This window comes from Seriola aureovittata, chromosome 8 (genome assembly GCF_021018895.1).
Source record: "Seriola aureovittata isolate HTS-2021-v1 ecotype China chromosome 8, ASM2101889v1, whole genome shotgun sequence".
NCBI lineage: Eukaryota > Metazoa > Chordata > Actinopteri > Carangiformes > Carangidae > Seriola > Seriola aureovittata.
Window position 1 is genome coordinate 6740328 of NC_079371.1, and position 14289 is coordinate 6754616.

General features: G+C 42.0%; 2 protein-coding genes across 3 annotated transcripts in view; one reads left to right on the plus strand and one right to left on the minus strand.

Annotated features, from left to right (window-relative positions):
• med12 (mediator complex subunit 12) overlaps positions 1 to 8268 on the plus strand; it is a 24861-nt gene extending 16593 nt beyond the window's left edge. The window contains exons 28-43 of one of the 2 annotated variants that reach the window (XM_056382749.1): positions 91 to 162; positions 249 to 412; positions 708 to 869; positions 1055 to 1256; positions 1987 to 2096; positions 2232 to 2367; positions 2820 to 2969; positions 3222 to 3587; positions 3755 to 3893; positions 3991 to 4205; positions 4836 to 4910; positions 5105 to 5334; positions 5477 to 5657; positions 6641 to 6859; positions 7658 to 7739; positions 7846 to 8268. In XM_056382749.1, the coding sequence (XP_056238724.1) occupies positions 91 to 162; positions 249 to 412; positions 708 to 869; positions 1055 to 1256; positions 1987 to 2096; positions 2232 to 2367; positions 2820 to 2969; positions 3222 to 3587; positions 3755 to 3893; positions 3991 to 4205; positions 4836 to 4910; positions 5105 to 5334; positions 5477 to 5657; positions 6641 to 6859; positions 7658 to 7739; positions 7846 to 7883 (2541 nt within the window). In that variant the 3' untranslated portion in view covers positions 7884 to 8268. The remainder of the gene's footprint in view (positions 1 to 90; positions 163 to 248; positions 413 to 707; positions 870 to 1054; positions 1257 to 1986; positions 2097 to 2231; positions 2368 to 2819; positions 2970 to 3221; positions 3588 to 3754; positions 3894 to 3990; positions 4206 to 4835; positions 4911 to 5104; positions 5335 to 5476; positions 5658 to 6640; positions 6860 to 7657; positions 7740 to 7845) is intronic. The other variant, XM_056382750.1, reaches the window with a different exon arrangement.
• mars2 (methionyl-tRNA synthetase 2, mitochondrial) lies at positions 8142 to 12724 on the minus strand. Its single transcript, XM_056382751.1, has 3 exons — positions 12181 to 12724; positions 11644 to 11978; positions 8142 to 10861 (listed from the first exon to the last, which is right to left on the minus strand). The coding sequence occupies exons 1-3, from the start codon at positions 12452 to 12454 to the stop codon at positions 9689 to 9691; spliced, it is 1782 nt and encodes a 593-aa protein (XP_056238726.1). The 5' UTR covers positions 12455 to 12724; the 3' UTR covers positions 8142 to 9688.
• Positions 12725 to 14289: the final 1565 nt, after the last annotated feature.

Consider the following 14289-nt stretch of genomic DNA (forward strand, 5'->3'; position numbering starts at 1 on the left):
CCAGTACAATGAACCGTGCATACTCAGAACTGGCTTTTGACAAGAAAGGGGGAAAAAATGTATCTAACTATCAGTTATTCTCTTTCATAGAACATGGACCAATGGACGATGAGGCAGTCGTCCCTGGAGCTGCAGCTGATGATCAAACAGAGCACAAACAATGTAAGCTGCTGCTTTTTGAAGGATGAAATATGAATGTGTAGTCTTTGTCAAAATTATCTGAATATTCATCTTTTATTTTTCAATAGGAGCTCTACTCACTCTTGGAGAACATAGCCAAGGCCACCATAGAGGTGTTTCAGAAATCAGCTGAGATGAACTCCAGTAACCCCTCAGGGAACGGAGCAGCAGCCCAAGGTGGCTCAGCACCCAACAACAATAGCACCACAAGCAAGATGAAACCTATTTTAAGGTATGTCCTCCTTTTTTTTTCCCATGTGTTTTTCTCTCTAATAAAATTTTAAAAACATTTTGTTCTTTAAATCTGAAGTGTAGGTAATATTGTTAAGGCTTAAACCTTTGCACTTAATGTCTTTTCACATTCATTGCAATTCACTTACTTCTTATTGTGAACATAAATATGTAAATTTATAATTCCGCACAAGGGGGTCAGATGGTAAGTCCTGCTCCCTTCTTTTCCTAGTGTTTTTGGTCTGCATACAGTGATGCTCAAGTCTTAACATTTTTGTTTGCACTCTGGTCTGCAGCTCTTCGGAGCGGTCAGGTGTTTGGCTGGTGGCTCCGTTGATAGCCAAGCTGCCCACCTCGGTTCAGGGCCATGTGCTGAAGGCAGCAGGAGAGGAGCTGGAGAAAGGACAGCACCTGGGCTCTTCCTCACGTAAGGAGAGAGACAGGCAGAAACAGAAAAGGTAAGTGGCAAACACATACATCTTTGATACTTGAACAAACGAGATTTTACTTGGGAGTACATATGGCTGGAAGGATGTTTTCATTTGGCGTCACTCTCACAGGCTATGGAAGCTGCAAAAACAAAATTAGCCAGCTATGTGAACAAGATTTCTTCTTTTTATTAATTCAGTTTTTCCTTCCTCAGCATGTCTCTGCTGAGCCAGCAGCCGTTCCTGTCTTTGGTGCTGACCTGCTTGAAGGGACAGGATGAACAGAGGGAAGGCCTTCTCACCTCGCTCTACAGCCAAGTGCAGCAGATTGTCACCAACTGGAGAGAAGACCAGTACCAGGATGACTGCAAGGCAAAGCAAATGATGCATGAGGCTCTGAAACTACGCCTGAATCTTGTAAGAACCAGCTTGACAGAATCTCTGGCTATAAGGTCCATGTGTAGTTAGTTTTGTTCCCTTGTATGTTGACTTTTTCTAGATTTGTTTCTCAGGGAACCAGCACATCTACAGGTCTGAAAAAGTCTTACAAAGCACTGAATTTAGTTTCCTTAAATATGTCTTAGAAGTTATGGAAGAGTCTTGAATTGAATTAATGTAATGTAAGTTGTACATTTTTCTGTATCTGATTTTGAGCTGCTGGAAGACGTTCTACTTCTACCTGTGAACTAAAAGTGGAATTGTTTTGACAATTGACCAAGGGGGCTGTTCATACTACAGTAGCTAGGAGCCTCACCCACTCGTAATGAGCAAATACTTTAAATGAATTAATCATGTTTTGGTTCATTTTGGTTCATTAATTTAATGAATTGTATCTTTAGGAACTATTAACATAGTAGTGGGAAGTACAGAACAAACTTTGGACAAATTGATTTAAGCAATCATGAAAAGGGTATAAAAATTCATTCAATGTGGTATTAATTAGGTCATTAAAAGTCTTAAATTTGACTTGGTAAGCTGTGCAGAAACCCTGACTATGTTGCAAAGTCCATGAAATGAAAGTTTATCATCCAAAACATTTAATGAAAGTCATTCACTTCATTATTGCTCTACTATTTAAAATCCAACATTGGGTTTGATTAAACAAGCCACGAGGAGACTAACAGTATGCTTTCCTCTCCTTACAAAGGTGGGCGGTATGTTTGACACGGTGCAGCGCAGCACCCAGCAGACAACTGAGTGGGCAGTGCTGCTGCTCGACATCATCAGCAGCGGCACAGTGGACATGCAGTCCAATAAGTGAGTGTTGAGTCCGGTCCGCTCAGTATTGCTCTAATTGCACACTTCAGTTATTATTCCTAACCATAAATTGCTGCCAGTACAATTATCAGTCGCTTGATCTGCCTGACCCTGATGATTGTTTCTCTCCAACAGTGAGCTCTTCACAACAGTGTTGGACATGTTGAGTGTGCTGATTAACGGCACACTGGCTGCTGACATGTCCAGTATCTCTCAGGGCAGCATGGAGGAGAATAAGAGAGCCTATATGAACCTGGTCAAGAAGCTCAGGGTAAGAACAGCACACCTTTCTCACCCATAGCCAGGACATTGAGTCTGAAGATGTGCCCCTACTTTTTTATAACTCCTTTTATCCTTTTATTCATATAATGGCTGTTTACGGATTAATAGGTTGCTTTTTGGCAATTTTTTTTCTCTTACGTAGGAAAGGAGGTGAAAGTTCAAATTAAACTACACACAGTGGAGAATCTGTTCTGCCAAAATAGTCCTTAAAAAACTGTTTAGGTGTGACCGACCACAACAGTATCAGCGTATCAGGGAAGTGAAATGATAGTATGAAAAAGGCTTTCACACTGGCAGAAAAAAATGTAACTACATCTGTCTTAACTTTTCATAAATCCGTTTTTCAATGATATGCCTGTGTACGAGGAAAACAATAAGCTTTTAATTGTTCACATTTTCATAATCGCTCCTCTCCACAACGTACCCATTTTATTTCCACAGAAAGAGCTTGGAGATCGTCAGTCGGAAAGTTTGGAAAAAGTTCGTCAGCTACTGCCACTGCCCAAGCAAACCCGTGATGTCATTACCTGTGAACCTCAGGGCTCGCTCATAGACACAAAGGGTAACAAGATCGCTGGCTTTGAGAAGGAGGTAAGCGGCTTTATCATGTTGCTCATGTTCCCTGACGTCTACCTGCAACGTTACAAGTTTCATTATGAGTTGTATCTCCAAGTAAAATAAGGATGTTATTATTTGTGGTTTATGTTTTGTGGTATTATAGGTTGGTGTAGATACACAAAATTGACATTACAACAATACATTGTGCCAGAATGTGGTAACATAACATCTACATGCTTATCACGAGTAAGATAATAAGACTGCTGTGTCATTGTTGTCCATCAGGGCCTTCAAGTATCAACCAAACAGAAGATTTCTCCTTGGGATGTCTTTGAGGGTCTCAAACACTCCGCCCCTCTCTCCTGGGGCTGGTTCGGTACAGTGCGCGTGGACCGCAAGGTCACCAAATTTGAGGAGCAGCAGCGTTTCCTTCTGTACCACACCCACCTGAAGCCCAAACCTCGTAGCTATTACCTGGAGCCGCTCCCTCTGCCCCCTGAGGAGGAGGAGCCCCTGACGCCCGTCTCCCAGGAACCAGAGAAGAAGATGATGGAGCCAGTGAAGCCAGAGAAGAATGTGCCTGCTGTCCCCTCCGACTCAAACAAGAAGAAATCCAACAAGAAGAAGAAAACTCCCCCTACCAAGACTGAGGTCAGTTATGTCTACCTAATGATTTTAGAATAATATGGTTTTAACAACAGTCATTCTTGATGTGGGAAAGTGGTGTCAGACTTTTGGACTCCACTGTATTTCTTCCCTGGATTGATGTCTGTACGATCAGGTTTAAAAAGTAATACATTTTGGACTTTTCCCTCCAGGAGTTTATGAACCGTACACCAGGTGGTGTAAGCTACAGCACTAATATGCCACCAGACCTGATGCAGAACCACCCATATGGCAGGATGTACAACCAGCAGGCCATGAGCATGTACACACAGAACCAGCCTCTACCTCCAGGTCAGTTCACGGTGTATTGGTTGAAAAAACAATAACTGAAAATAGCATCTGGGACTGTAGTTTATGTAATTTGTTTGTTTTTTTGTTTTTTTCACAGGAGGTCCCGGTTTAGAACCTCCATACAGACCTGCCCGAAACCCACAGATGAACAAAATGATGCCTACTCGGCCCAACTACCCAGGCATGATGCCCGGCATGCAGGGAAGCATGCCTGGCATGATGCAACTGGACAAGCAATACCCAATGGGTTATAAGCCCCAGCCTAGCATGCCACAGAGCCAGATACTGCGCCAGCAGCTACAGGTCAGACTGGTGAGTCAGTCTACACTGACAGCTCAAGCAACACCTTCTAGTCACGTAGAGCTGAACAAACTGAGTAGCTTGTGAGATAAAGCATTATTAGGATAGTTGATTCCCTTTGTTATTGCTAAAGACCCATTTGGACAGGATTAACATTATGTGGGGGATTTGGGGATAAAATATTCCCTGTGGTCAATGGTAATTTAACTCATCGCTCTGGACAGGATTTTGATATATTGCTTATGTGGTATTTGTTCTAATGTCCCAGTTTTTGGGACTGGTGTATGTGAAGTGATGATGAAAAATCTGAGATCCACTGTAAAATACAAGAATGTTGCTCCAGATAGAATTTAAATAAGATGAGGACAAGCAAGTTTGATGGAAAAAAAAAGGAAAGTAGTTTCAGTTGTAATTATCACTGGGGGGGATGAAATACAGGCTCCAGACTGGATTAAAATCACAGGCAGGAAATATTACAATCATCCCACCACCCCTAGATCAATAAGTCTTGTGCAAATGGGTTTTCAAATGAAAATGAATGTTTAAGTAAAAAAGCTGCTATTAAATCAGTCCTAAGAGGAGGAGAAGAGGCTGAGGACATTGAATCGTTGCTGTTTGCTGACTTATTCTCTCTCGCTTCAGAATCAGAGCATGATAGGGCAGCAGATGAGACAGATAACACCCAACCAACCATACACTCCAATGCCCGCATCTCAGGTAAATGTTTCTGTTGTTTTTCTTTTCTCTGTCTAAGAAATGCATGCAAGTCATCTGACACTTAAAAAGCTGCTTCCATATTTACAGTCCATTCACCATTTTCTAAACATTTGCCATCTACATAGAAATACTTGTAGTTATATATGCTCACTTATATGCATTTTCATGGTCTTGTTTGGGTTCTGTCTGTTCAGAACATATCTCAGGGCTATACCACATACGGATCACACATGGGGATGCAGCAGCATCCGTCCCAAGGTGGTGGTATAGTTCCTTCATCCTATGGGAACCAAAACTTCCAGGGCACCCATCCTGGAGCCAACCCAGCTGTGGTGGATCCTCTTAGGCAAATGCAGCAGAGGCCCAGTGGTTATGTTCACCAGCAGGCGCCAGGCTATGCACACAATATGCAGAACACACAGAGGTCAGTAAAGTGTTATAAGGAAGGTTTTTTTTTTTTCTTCTAGACAGTTGGCATTGTCATAATTTACCATTGTTTTTGTCCTTGATTTTACATTAATTACTTTGCTGCCTACCCTCGTATTTCTTCTTCCTGTCAACCTCAGGTTTGCCCACCAGCCCCTCCAGCAGAATCCCATCATGCACGGCCTCAGTCACATGGGAGGCCAGGGTGTCCATCTAGGCTTGAGGCCCAATCAGATGCTGGCAGAGCAGCAGCAGCAGCAGCAACAGCAGCAGCAACAACAGCAGCAACAGCAGCAGTACCTCAGACAACAAGCACTCAGAGTATGTCACTTTATCATCATACTTTAGCTATGTTTTGGCCAAGTTTATTCATTTTAATGAGTAACTTGTGAAGTGAAAAGGAGGCTGTTCGTGTGCACTGCCTTTTTAATGATGTAACCCTGAAGCTATCCAGTGTTTCCTAATTGAATTTAAAAAAAAAAGAAAAGATGTTTATATTAAAATACAAGTGGTTATGCTGAAAAGTAAATAGATATTTGGACACAGACAGGTCAGGTTGTGAACATGAGAGGACAGGTTGACTTTTGTTACATCACCTGATTTATGAGTCGTGGGAATTCAGGGCGTGTGGTTGTACTTTACGCCCACTGCTTTTGCCAGAGAATGTAGTTGCCTTGTGTAGCCTTACAAACACTAAATTACATGACTAACTGATCACAAATAATAACAAAAGAAACTAGAATCTAAAGGTGAATCTACGGATGATCAAATTGACAAACATTTGATGAAAAGCAGTCCTGATATTGATGATAATAAATGAGCAAAGCTAAAAGGCATGAGAGCGAGGCATTAGCTTATGAAAACCTGTTCACAACTGCAACTAGGAGCAGGGGAAACTCAAGATAGACTGACAACATGAGATTTGTGTTGTTGCTCAGCCTCAGCTGCTCAGTGCAGAACTCTGTCTTGCTGTTGTTAATCCTTTAAAAAGCGTGATGATAAGAGAATTTAAACGTGATTTAAAATGAATGCTACAACACTGCTATTTAGTTTTGCAGTGATTGGTGTAGCCAATGCGTAACCATAAATAACTAATAAAAGCATAATCATGGTTAAGCTTGAATCCAGTCAGCTGAGGGCTCTGAAAGGCTCTGGCCTCAGGCTGTATTACAACTCTTACAATCTGAATATTTCTGCTGTGTTGCCAGGGGCCAGACCAGTCAGTACAATTTTTTTTTAATCAAAAGTCACAAGTCTTTACCGCTAATATCAACTCTTGTCCTTTTCTTGGTTATCCACAACAGCAGCAGCAGGCGGCCCAACAGGTTCAACAGCAGCAGCAGCAGCAGCAGCAGCAGCAACAGCAGCAGCAACAGCAGCAGCAGCAGGTCCAGCCGCAACAGGTTCCTCCTCAACAGCAAGTTCCACAACAGCAGCAGCAGCAGGTGTCAGCGGTGCCTCCACCAGGCCAGGCACAGAACCAGGGCCTGGGGATGCAGCCACTTCCCCCCCAGCAACCTATGGTAGGTCCCATGCTGATGACAGGGGCTGGATTGTTAGTCCAGTTGTTAGCAGGGTGTACAGTATATGTAAGGAGAGCTGGAGTCGGTGACTTTGCCAGTCATTTGTAAAAGCACTCTGTCAGAAAGATTCATATAGCAATATGTAGTCGAGTATAAGACGACCAATAACACTGACGGATGAACAAAATCTGTGTGGGTAAAAGAGATAGTTGCTTTATATTCAAGTGTCATGCTAGTAGTTGCATGTTTTAGCCAATTTATGTCAAATGTGTATACGTGTCTGTGTAGCCTTTTTTCCAGCTTGAGTTTCTTTTGGTTACGGGTTTAGTTTCTACTTATTTCAGTAAGTTATACAAACCAACTTGCAGATACTTGATTGTTGAAACCCCGTGAGAAAAACCGTGATGACATGTCAGAAAACTGATAATGACTGAAGTCGTTATTAAATGTAGTTGGTAAATTAAATTCCTTGTGGTAGACAACCCTTTAAATTGAGGAAATTGTTGCCTCCTTAAATGCACCACTAGAGGCTTTAGTGTTTTCGATATGGTCCGTGATTAAAGCTACATCACCACACAACATAATTTTGATTCTAAAATGAAAGGAAACTGTCAGCCCTGATGGAGCACTTACTCCAAACTAGTTTCAAAACTCTGCAAGTTGATTCTCATAGCATACTACAATGAATGTACACCTGTCAGGAATCAGTCTAAAACCTTGTTATGAATTTTGCCAAATGATTGGTTGTATATTATGTATATATATTTAGTACTGAATGTGACTGAATCTCTGTTTTAGTTCCCGCGACAGGGAATGCAGCAGACTCAACAGCAGCAGCAGACTGCAGCTCTGGTCAGGCAGTTGCAGCAGCAACTTTCAAGTAAGTCAGAAACTCCTTCAGACATCATATTTTCTCCCCCATTTATGCGTGAACCTACAGTTGTCCAGATTCCATGTTTATAATGAAATGTTCCTACTCTTTACAGATACACAACCAGGACAAGGCACCAATTCATATTACTGATAGTGCTTGTTCATAGTAGTGTGCAGAGAGAGTGTGGGGAGGCCCAGCTCTGTAGAGTGGCAGATGAATGTGTCCAGTCCTGTGTAGGCTGTTAGGAGAGAAGACTGTTCCAAGGCACAAAGGACAACCAACCAGATGAACCAAACCCCATCTCGACCACTGAGGCAACGATCAGAAAATATCCTGACTTCAGTCGTGTAATTATGGATTATGAGGGGGGGGGGGGGTACTGCTCTGGAGTAAACACATAATGGTTAATAATGGAGAAGTCTATGTAAAAAAGTACCAGAAATTATAAGAATAATGCAATTTTTTTATTTTATTTCAATTTGTACAATTTTTTCAGTTTCGTGTATTTCTCATTAAAAAATCATGTCAGTTTTTATGTCTTGTACTTGTGTTGGCTGCCTGTATACTGTTCAAAACCTGTCAGTCTAACAGTTATGGTGAGAGTAGTGGGGATCAAATAAGGCTGTTGTTAAGCAAAAAAAATCCTAACACTAAGTTATTCTGTGTTTTGAGTAACTTTTACATCCTGTTGATCAGATTGTGTTGGCCAATGATTGATCCCACAATTATTTGAAATTAAGGTTTTTAAACAGGAACTTACTGTACATGAGCATTTAATTTTCCAGAAGAAGAATTTATTTCATCAGTAGATATGACTGATAGGATGATAACCCAACATGATGCACAGAGGTAAATGACAGCTTTTAACAACAGGTTTTTTTATATTTATTCCACAATTTTCTTTAACAAGACAAGTTGATGCTGGAGGCACTTTTCCTCAACTTATTACTGCAGTGGTTGGGCAACCTTTACAGTTTCAGTGTGTGCCTCAATGTAGCATTACACTATTACAAGTGAAAACAGTGTCTAAAGCTTTGCTACAATAGACTGTTTTCTCAGCAGGAAAAAAAGCACAGGTGTTACTAATAACGTTAACGATGCCGAGGTTGCATTGACGTGTCCCGGTGAGCCAGCGTGCACAACACCAGGACCCTGAAACTGAGCTACATGGTATGTAGCCATCAATAATTTTTATTGTTTATTATTAGTGATTGGACAACTTGTCAAAATTTTGCATGGGAGTGTTACTATCAAGTAGAAATAACGTCTGTAACATAACTGAACTTCAACAGAAGAAAAGCAATACTTTTGGTGAGTGCCTTGAAAGACATGCACATCATTCACACTGATACTACCTGTCTATTAGTATTTAGAGTTAGGTCTAACTCAGATCCATTTTGTTGTAGACTAAGAGCCATGTACACTATATATATGTATAAAAAAAAAAAGTCCAACATTTTCAAACAAAATACAAAAGGGTATTACAAGCAAAATCTAAAAGGCCAGCACAGGTGTTTTCACTTTGTGCCTAATTATACTTCTGCTCAGGTGGGCGTGGGCGTGGGGTGAAGTTAAGCTGGGAGCAGGTCTTTTTCACAGCACAGGTGCAATTAATATCAATAATAAAGGCTATATTCCAGTCAGATTTATGTCAGATCCAGTGTCTGGGTGTTGTGCATGCTCGCTCACGGCCTTGGCTTTCTCACACTTACGTGGAACAGAGCCATTGTTATGTGTTTCCTGCCATGACAAATCAAAATAAGGCTATTGCAGGTATAAGTTGTTCTGTCCTGACAGTTTACAGCAAAACTAACAAAAAGCGAGGAAGATGATAATCAAGCACAGTCGAAACGCCTCACAGCCTTTAGAAGATTAAACTGAAAACACTTGGAGTGTACCACAGGACTTTTATTTCTTACTGAAGCAGTCTACAGGGAACAAAACAATTCCTCATTTCAATTTTTTTTCCTTTTTGCTTTGTTACGTTTTTGTTCATCAACATTCTGACTTTCCAAGCGACTAAAAAGTACTCCAGTGTCAGATCCTAGTGCTCTCCCTTCAAAGGGACAGTCCATTCCCTGATACGTTGGCAGGAAGTTCAGAGCTGCCCAGCTCCTCTCACCTGGCTGCACCCCGAGCCTGGACAGGAGTTTGTTGGAAATCTCTGGCACTATTGGCTGGAGGAGTGTGCCATAAACCCTCAGGCATTCAAGGGAAACATGGATGATAGTGTCTAGCCAGCGCTGCTCTTTACTGTTCCTCTTGTCCAGCTTCCAAGGTGCGTGGCGATGAACAAACCCGTTGGTCTGCCTCACACAAGCAGTGATGGCCTCCAGCGCTTTGTACACATGCATGCTCTCATAGTGCTGCTCTACCACAGCGGGGAGATTTTTCACAGCATCCAACATGAGGTAGTCTTCGACCACAGCCCTGCCTCCCTGTTCTCTTGGGAAGGACAGAGGACAGAAAGAGGGGTAGACCTGCGCTGGGTTAAGAGCCGTAGCTGTGCAGCGGTTAAGCAGACCTCCCAGGGAGTCAGTTAGTTCTGCGTTGAGTAGCTTGAGTACTTTGTGATCTGTGTAATCACAGTCTGAGTCTGGGACACCCTGACGCAGAAGAAAGTACCTCATACCATCAGTTGTAAACAACTGTGAGCGTTGAAGAGGATCTACCACATTACCCAAACTTTTAGACATCTTCTTTCCTCCCGCTATCCAGTGAGAGTGCACATGTATCGTCTGTGGCAGCGGCAGTCCAGCTCCCAGGAGGAAAGCTGGCCAGTAGACGGCATGAAATTTTAAGATATCCTTTCCTACAACATGGTGGGCCACATTCCACCATTGGTCGTGGTTATCTGGATAGCCAGCTACTGTGAGGTAGTTCACCAGAGCATCTAGCCACACGTAGATGGTCTGCTCAGGGTCGTTGGGGACCGAGATGCCCCACTGAAGGCGGCTTCTCTGCCGGGACACTGACAGGTCTGGAAGGTCGTGCTCTAGCCACTGGACAACAATCTGGTAGAAATGTTCAGGCTGTACGGCCTGGGGATTTCCTCTGAGCCAGTCGAGCAGCTGAGACCGAAACGCAGACAGACGGAACATGTAGTTCTCCTCTTTCATCCACTCCACCTGCAAAACAGTGAAGAGTGTATTTGTAGTTGTTTTGGTGATGGAGTAAACCTGCGCAAGCTGTGGAGGCGTGGCTTGATTTCTGCCTAAAGGAACACTTCAATAGTTTGGGAAATATGCTTATTTGCTCTCTTTCTGAGTTAGATGAGAAAATAATTACCACTCTCATATCTGTCTGTTAAATAGGAAAATGGAGCCAGGAAACTGCTGTGTAGCTTAGAATAAATACTGGAAACTGGGGGAAACAGCCAGCCTGACTGACAGTAAACAACTTGCTCCAGCTGCTTGTCAATCTAACAATGATGACAAGAGTCCAGGAAGTGACAACACCTGAGTGAGAAATAACAGTTCATAACCCCCATAAAATCACGTCATTTTTACACTTCAGTTTTTTTAACGATTAAACAAATGATATATCACGTGTTAATTAGTGAGCTTTGCAGTTACTACATTTAGACAGAGTCAGACTAACAGCATCCCCTTGTTTCGAGTCTTTATATTAAGCTAAACTAACCAAATATTGGCTTTAGCTTTAAATTGAATATGATAGTATGGCGCCATAAAGTTGGTGTACTTGGGGAAGTCGTCAAAATATGAGCATCAGAGGCCAAGATTGACTTTACACTCCTCCTGCCTGGTAAACGTGTGTTCTACTGAACACAGAAAGCGCCTCCATATCCACCATACATCTATTTTTACGAGTTTAGTATTACTCCTTGTCACATGTAAACTAACCATAATGTGTACAATGGGTAAAATTATTTCATATTCAGTGATATTACCTTGTGTCCACTCTCCAGCGACACCTTGATCTCCTTCCCTGATGAGTCCACAGCGTCGTCCACCTGCATTGGCGTGAGGAAACTTTCATCCTGTGTGGAGTACCAGCCTTCATAATGCCCCTTGTAGATGTGTCCTTTTTTCCAGAGCACTGACCAGAAATGCTCCACTGCCTGACGGTGTCTCTGCTCAGTGGTTCTTATGTAGTCTGTGTACGAAATGTTGCAGCTGCTGAAGAGATGTTTGAATCTTTCAGACACATCAGTGCAGAAGGTCAGGGGATCTTTTCCTGCAGCTTCAGCAGCTTGTTGGATTTTCAAGCCATGCTCATCTGTGCCTGAAATGCAAGGTAAGCCGATTATTATTTTCTCAATGAATTTTTTAAAATATATTAAAAAAAAAAATAGATGTTCAATTTAAGCTTTAAAATAACAGATAACATGGGTTCTTACACTGTGACAAAATCTTTGGCTATTACATTCAAATGGTGACACGAAAAGCAACGTGCACACATATACTTTGATCACTGGATGATTTACCTGTTGAAAACTTTGAGTTGAACCCTTGAAGCAGCTTGTACCTGTGAAGGCAGTCAGCTATCACAGCCGAATACAGGTGTCCTAAATGAGGAGAAGCATTGACATAGAAGATGGGGGTGGTTATGTAGTAACTCCTCTCATCTTTGCATTGATGGCTCAACACAGCGATCCTCTGATGTCTCGACACAGCACAATCTGGTAATAAGAAAGGGCTTTGTCGCAGTTTGTGAACAGCCTTACAACTTCTGGCAACAGAACGAAAAGGGAACCTCATCGTTGGAGAGCAGGCGACACCCACATGAAAGCCAGCAAACTATGTTTACTCCAGGAGTGCAGAAATGAGCTGGTGGGTGCTAGTCTTTCATTTTAGCTAGCTAAAGGATTTTGTTTTCGCAGAAAAACGAATAATCGGAACGACTACCGGAAAAAGCTCTTAAAGTAGTCTTGGTGAATGTTATAGATTAAAATGATCGGAATCGTTGAATTTCAGCCTCTTTTCTCGAACCCTGTCGCACATGTGTTTTGCTTGGATGTGAAGGTTAGCGCTTCTTCCGGTTTCTGTGAAGAACAATCACTCGTCCAATCAAAGCGCTGGAAAGTGTGCCACAGCCACCAATGAGATGGCAAGGACTACTGACGGTATGCTGACGTCATTGGTTTTATTTACATCTAGGATGTTAAAACTGTCTGGACATGAAGTTTCAAATTAGTCAAGCAGAGAATATTTACGAGAGAAGCATCTGGATGTAAGGGAGAGCATCCTTTTTTGACAGACATACAGTTCTAGCATGATAACAAGGCAGGGACAGTATAAAAAAAGAAAAAGCACTTTATAAATGGATTTTGATTTTCCACAAACTGATCAATAAAGCATTAGCAAATGATTTATTAACTAATAAATCAATGTATTACCGCTTATAAATAAATGGTGCCTTTATTAGAACGTGGCATCTTCTTTGAACAGGCTGATACATCACTTTAATCACTTTTCACTGAATATCTTCAGGGACCACATTTTATTCCAGTCAATCTTATCTAGCTGTTCATTCCAGTGATATGAATGCTATTTGCTAGAAATGTTTCAGATTGTTTTAATATTGATATGGAACATGGCACAAAGAGTTTTGAGACAAACTTTCCGCCAGGCTGAATGAAAATCAACTTGTATGCACTTGTGGCGCAGAGGACCTGATCCAGGGCTTGAGAGGGAATAGGGATGATGGGAAAAATCAGAGTCCAAATGCAGACAGAGGCTGGTCAATGAATGAGGAGTGGAGGGTGAAACGGGGGGAGTCAGAGTGTGGGATCTGGCTCTGGAGTCCTGGGTCACAGAGGGAAAAATAGGTGCAAGCAAAAAAGGTTTCTCAAACATGAAAAACACTGTAGAAAATGTTCAAAAACAAGTTGACTGAGAGCTTGCTACCACTGTGGTTGCTGAGTCAGTCCTTTAAGTTAAGCTACAGCTCCTGATTAGTATCACAGGAACGCAGAGAGCTCCCAGAAAGGGACTTTTATCTGCATCCCGAAGGACTGCTCCCGACAAGAAGCCCCGTTCAACATCAAAGAAAGGGAGCAAAACACTAGTAAATCTTGGTGTGGCTTTCCACTGCTGGAGACAGCTCTTGTCGAGTAAAGAGATGCTGTTTTAAGCGGAACTCGCAACTTTTCTTTTAGACTGGTGAGTAATATCTAATGAGGGCTCTTTACCAAAATGTATCGTTAGTGCAACTAAAGACAAACCGTACTGACAAACATTTCAAGTGGTATAAATATATGATATTGATGTTGTCTGCAGACTTTCCATTTTAGTGGTTTAGTAGAATTTAGCCTGTTCCTGCAGCTGTTGCCCAGATAGTTACATCACTAACTTTAGGCTTGTTTTGTAACAGATGAATACACATCGATTGGTTCACCATGTTGTAACCACTTTACATTAGTTACGAGATCAGGCAGGATTGAAGGTTCGCTAGGCCTTTACATTTTTGAGGAGATTTCAGCATACCTCTTTCTTTATCAGGGCTTGAGCCTGACACTGCATCCACCTGTCCCACAAACACCAATGGCAGGGTGTACAGACACAGTGAGGAGGGTCTAGGTTAGTAAAATTAT

Excerpts from the sequence above, each read along its gene's own strand:
- mars2 (XM_056382751.1), bottom strand. The coding sequence starts at position 12,454 with ATGAGGTTCCCTTTTCGTTCTGTTGCCAGAAGTTGTAAGGCTGTTCAC. Across the intron at positions 11,979-12,180 it reads CAACTCAAAGTTTTCAACAG|GCACAGATGAGCATGGCTTG; the intron begins GTAAATCATCCA and ends CTTGCATTTCAG. Across the intron at positions 10,862-11,643 it reads CGCTGGAGAGTGGACACAAG|GTGGAGTGGATGAAAGAGGA; the intron begins GTAATATCACTG and ends ACTGTTTTGCAG.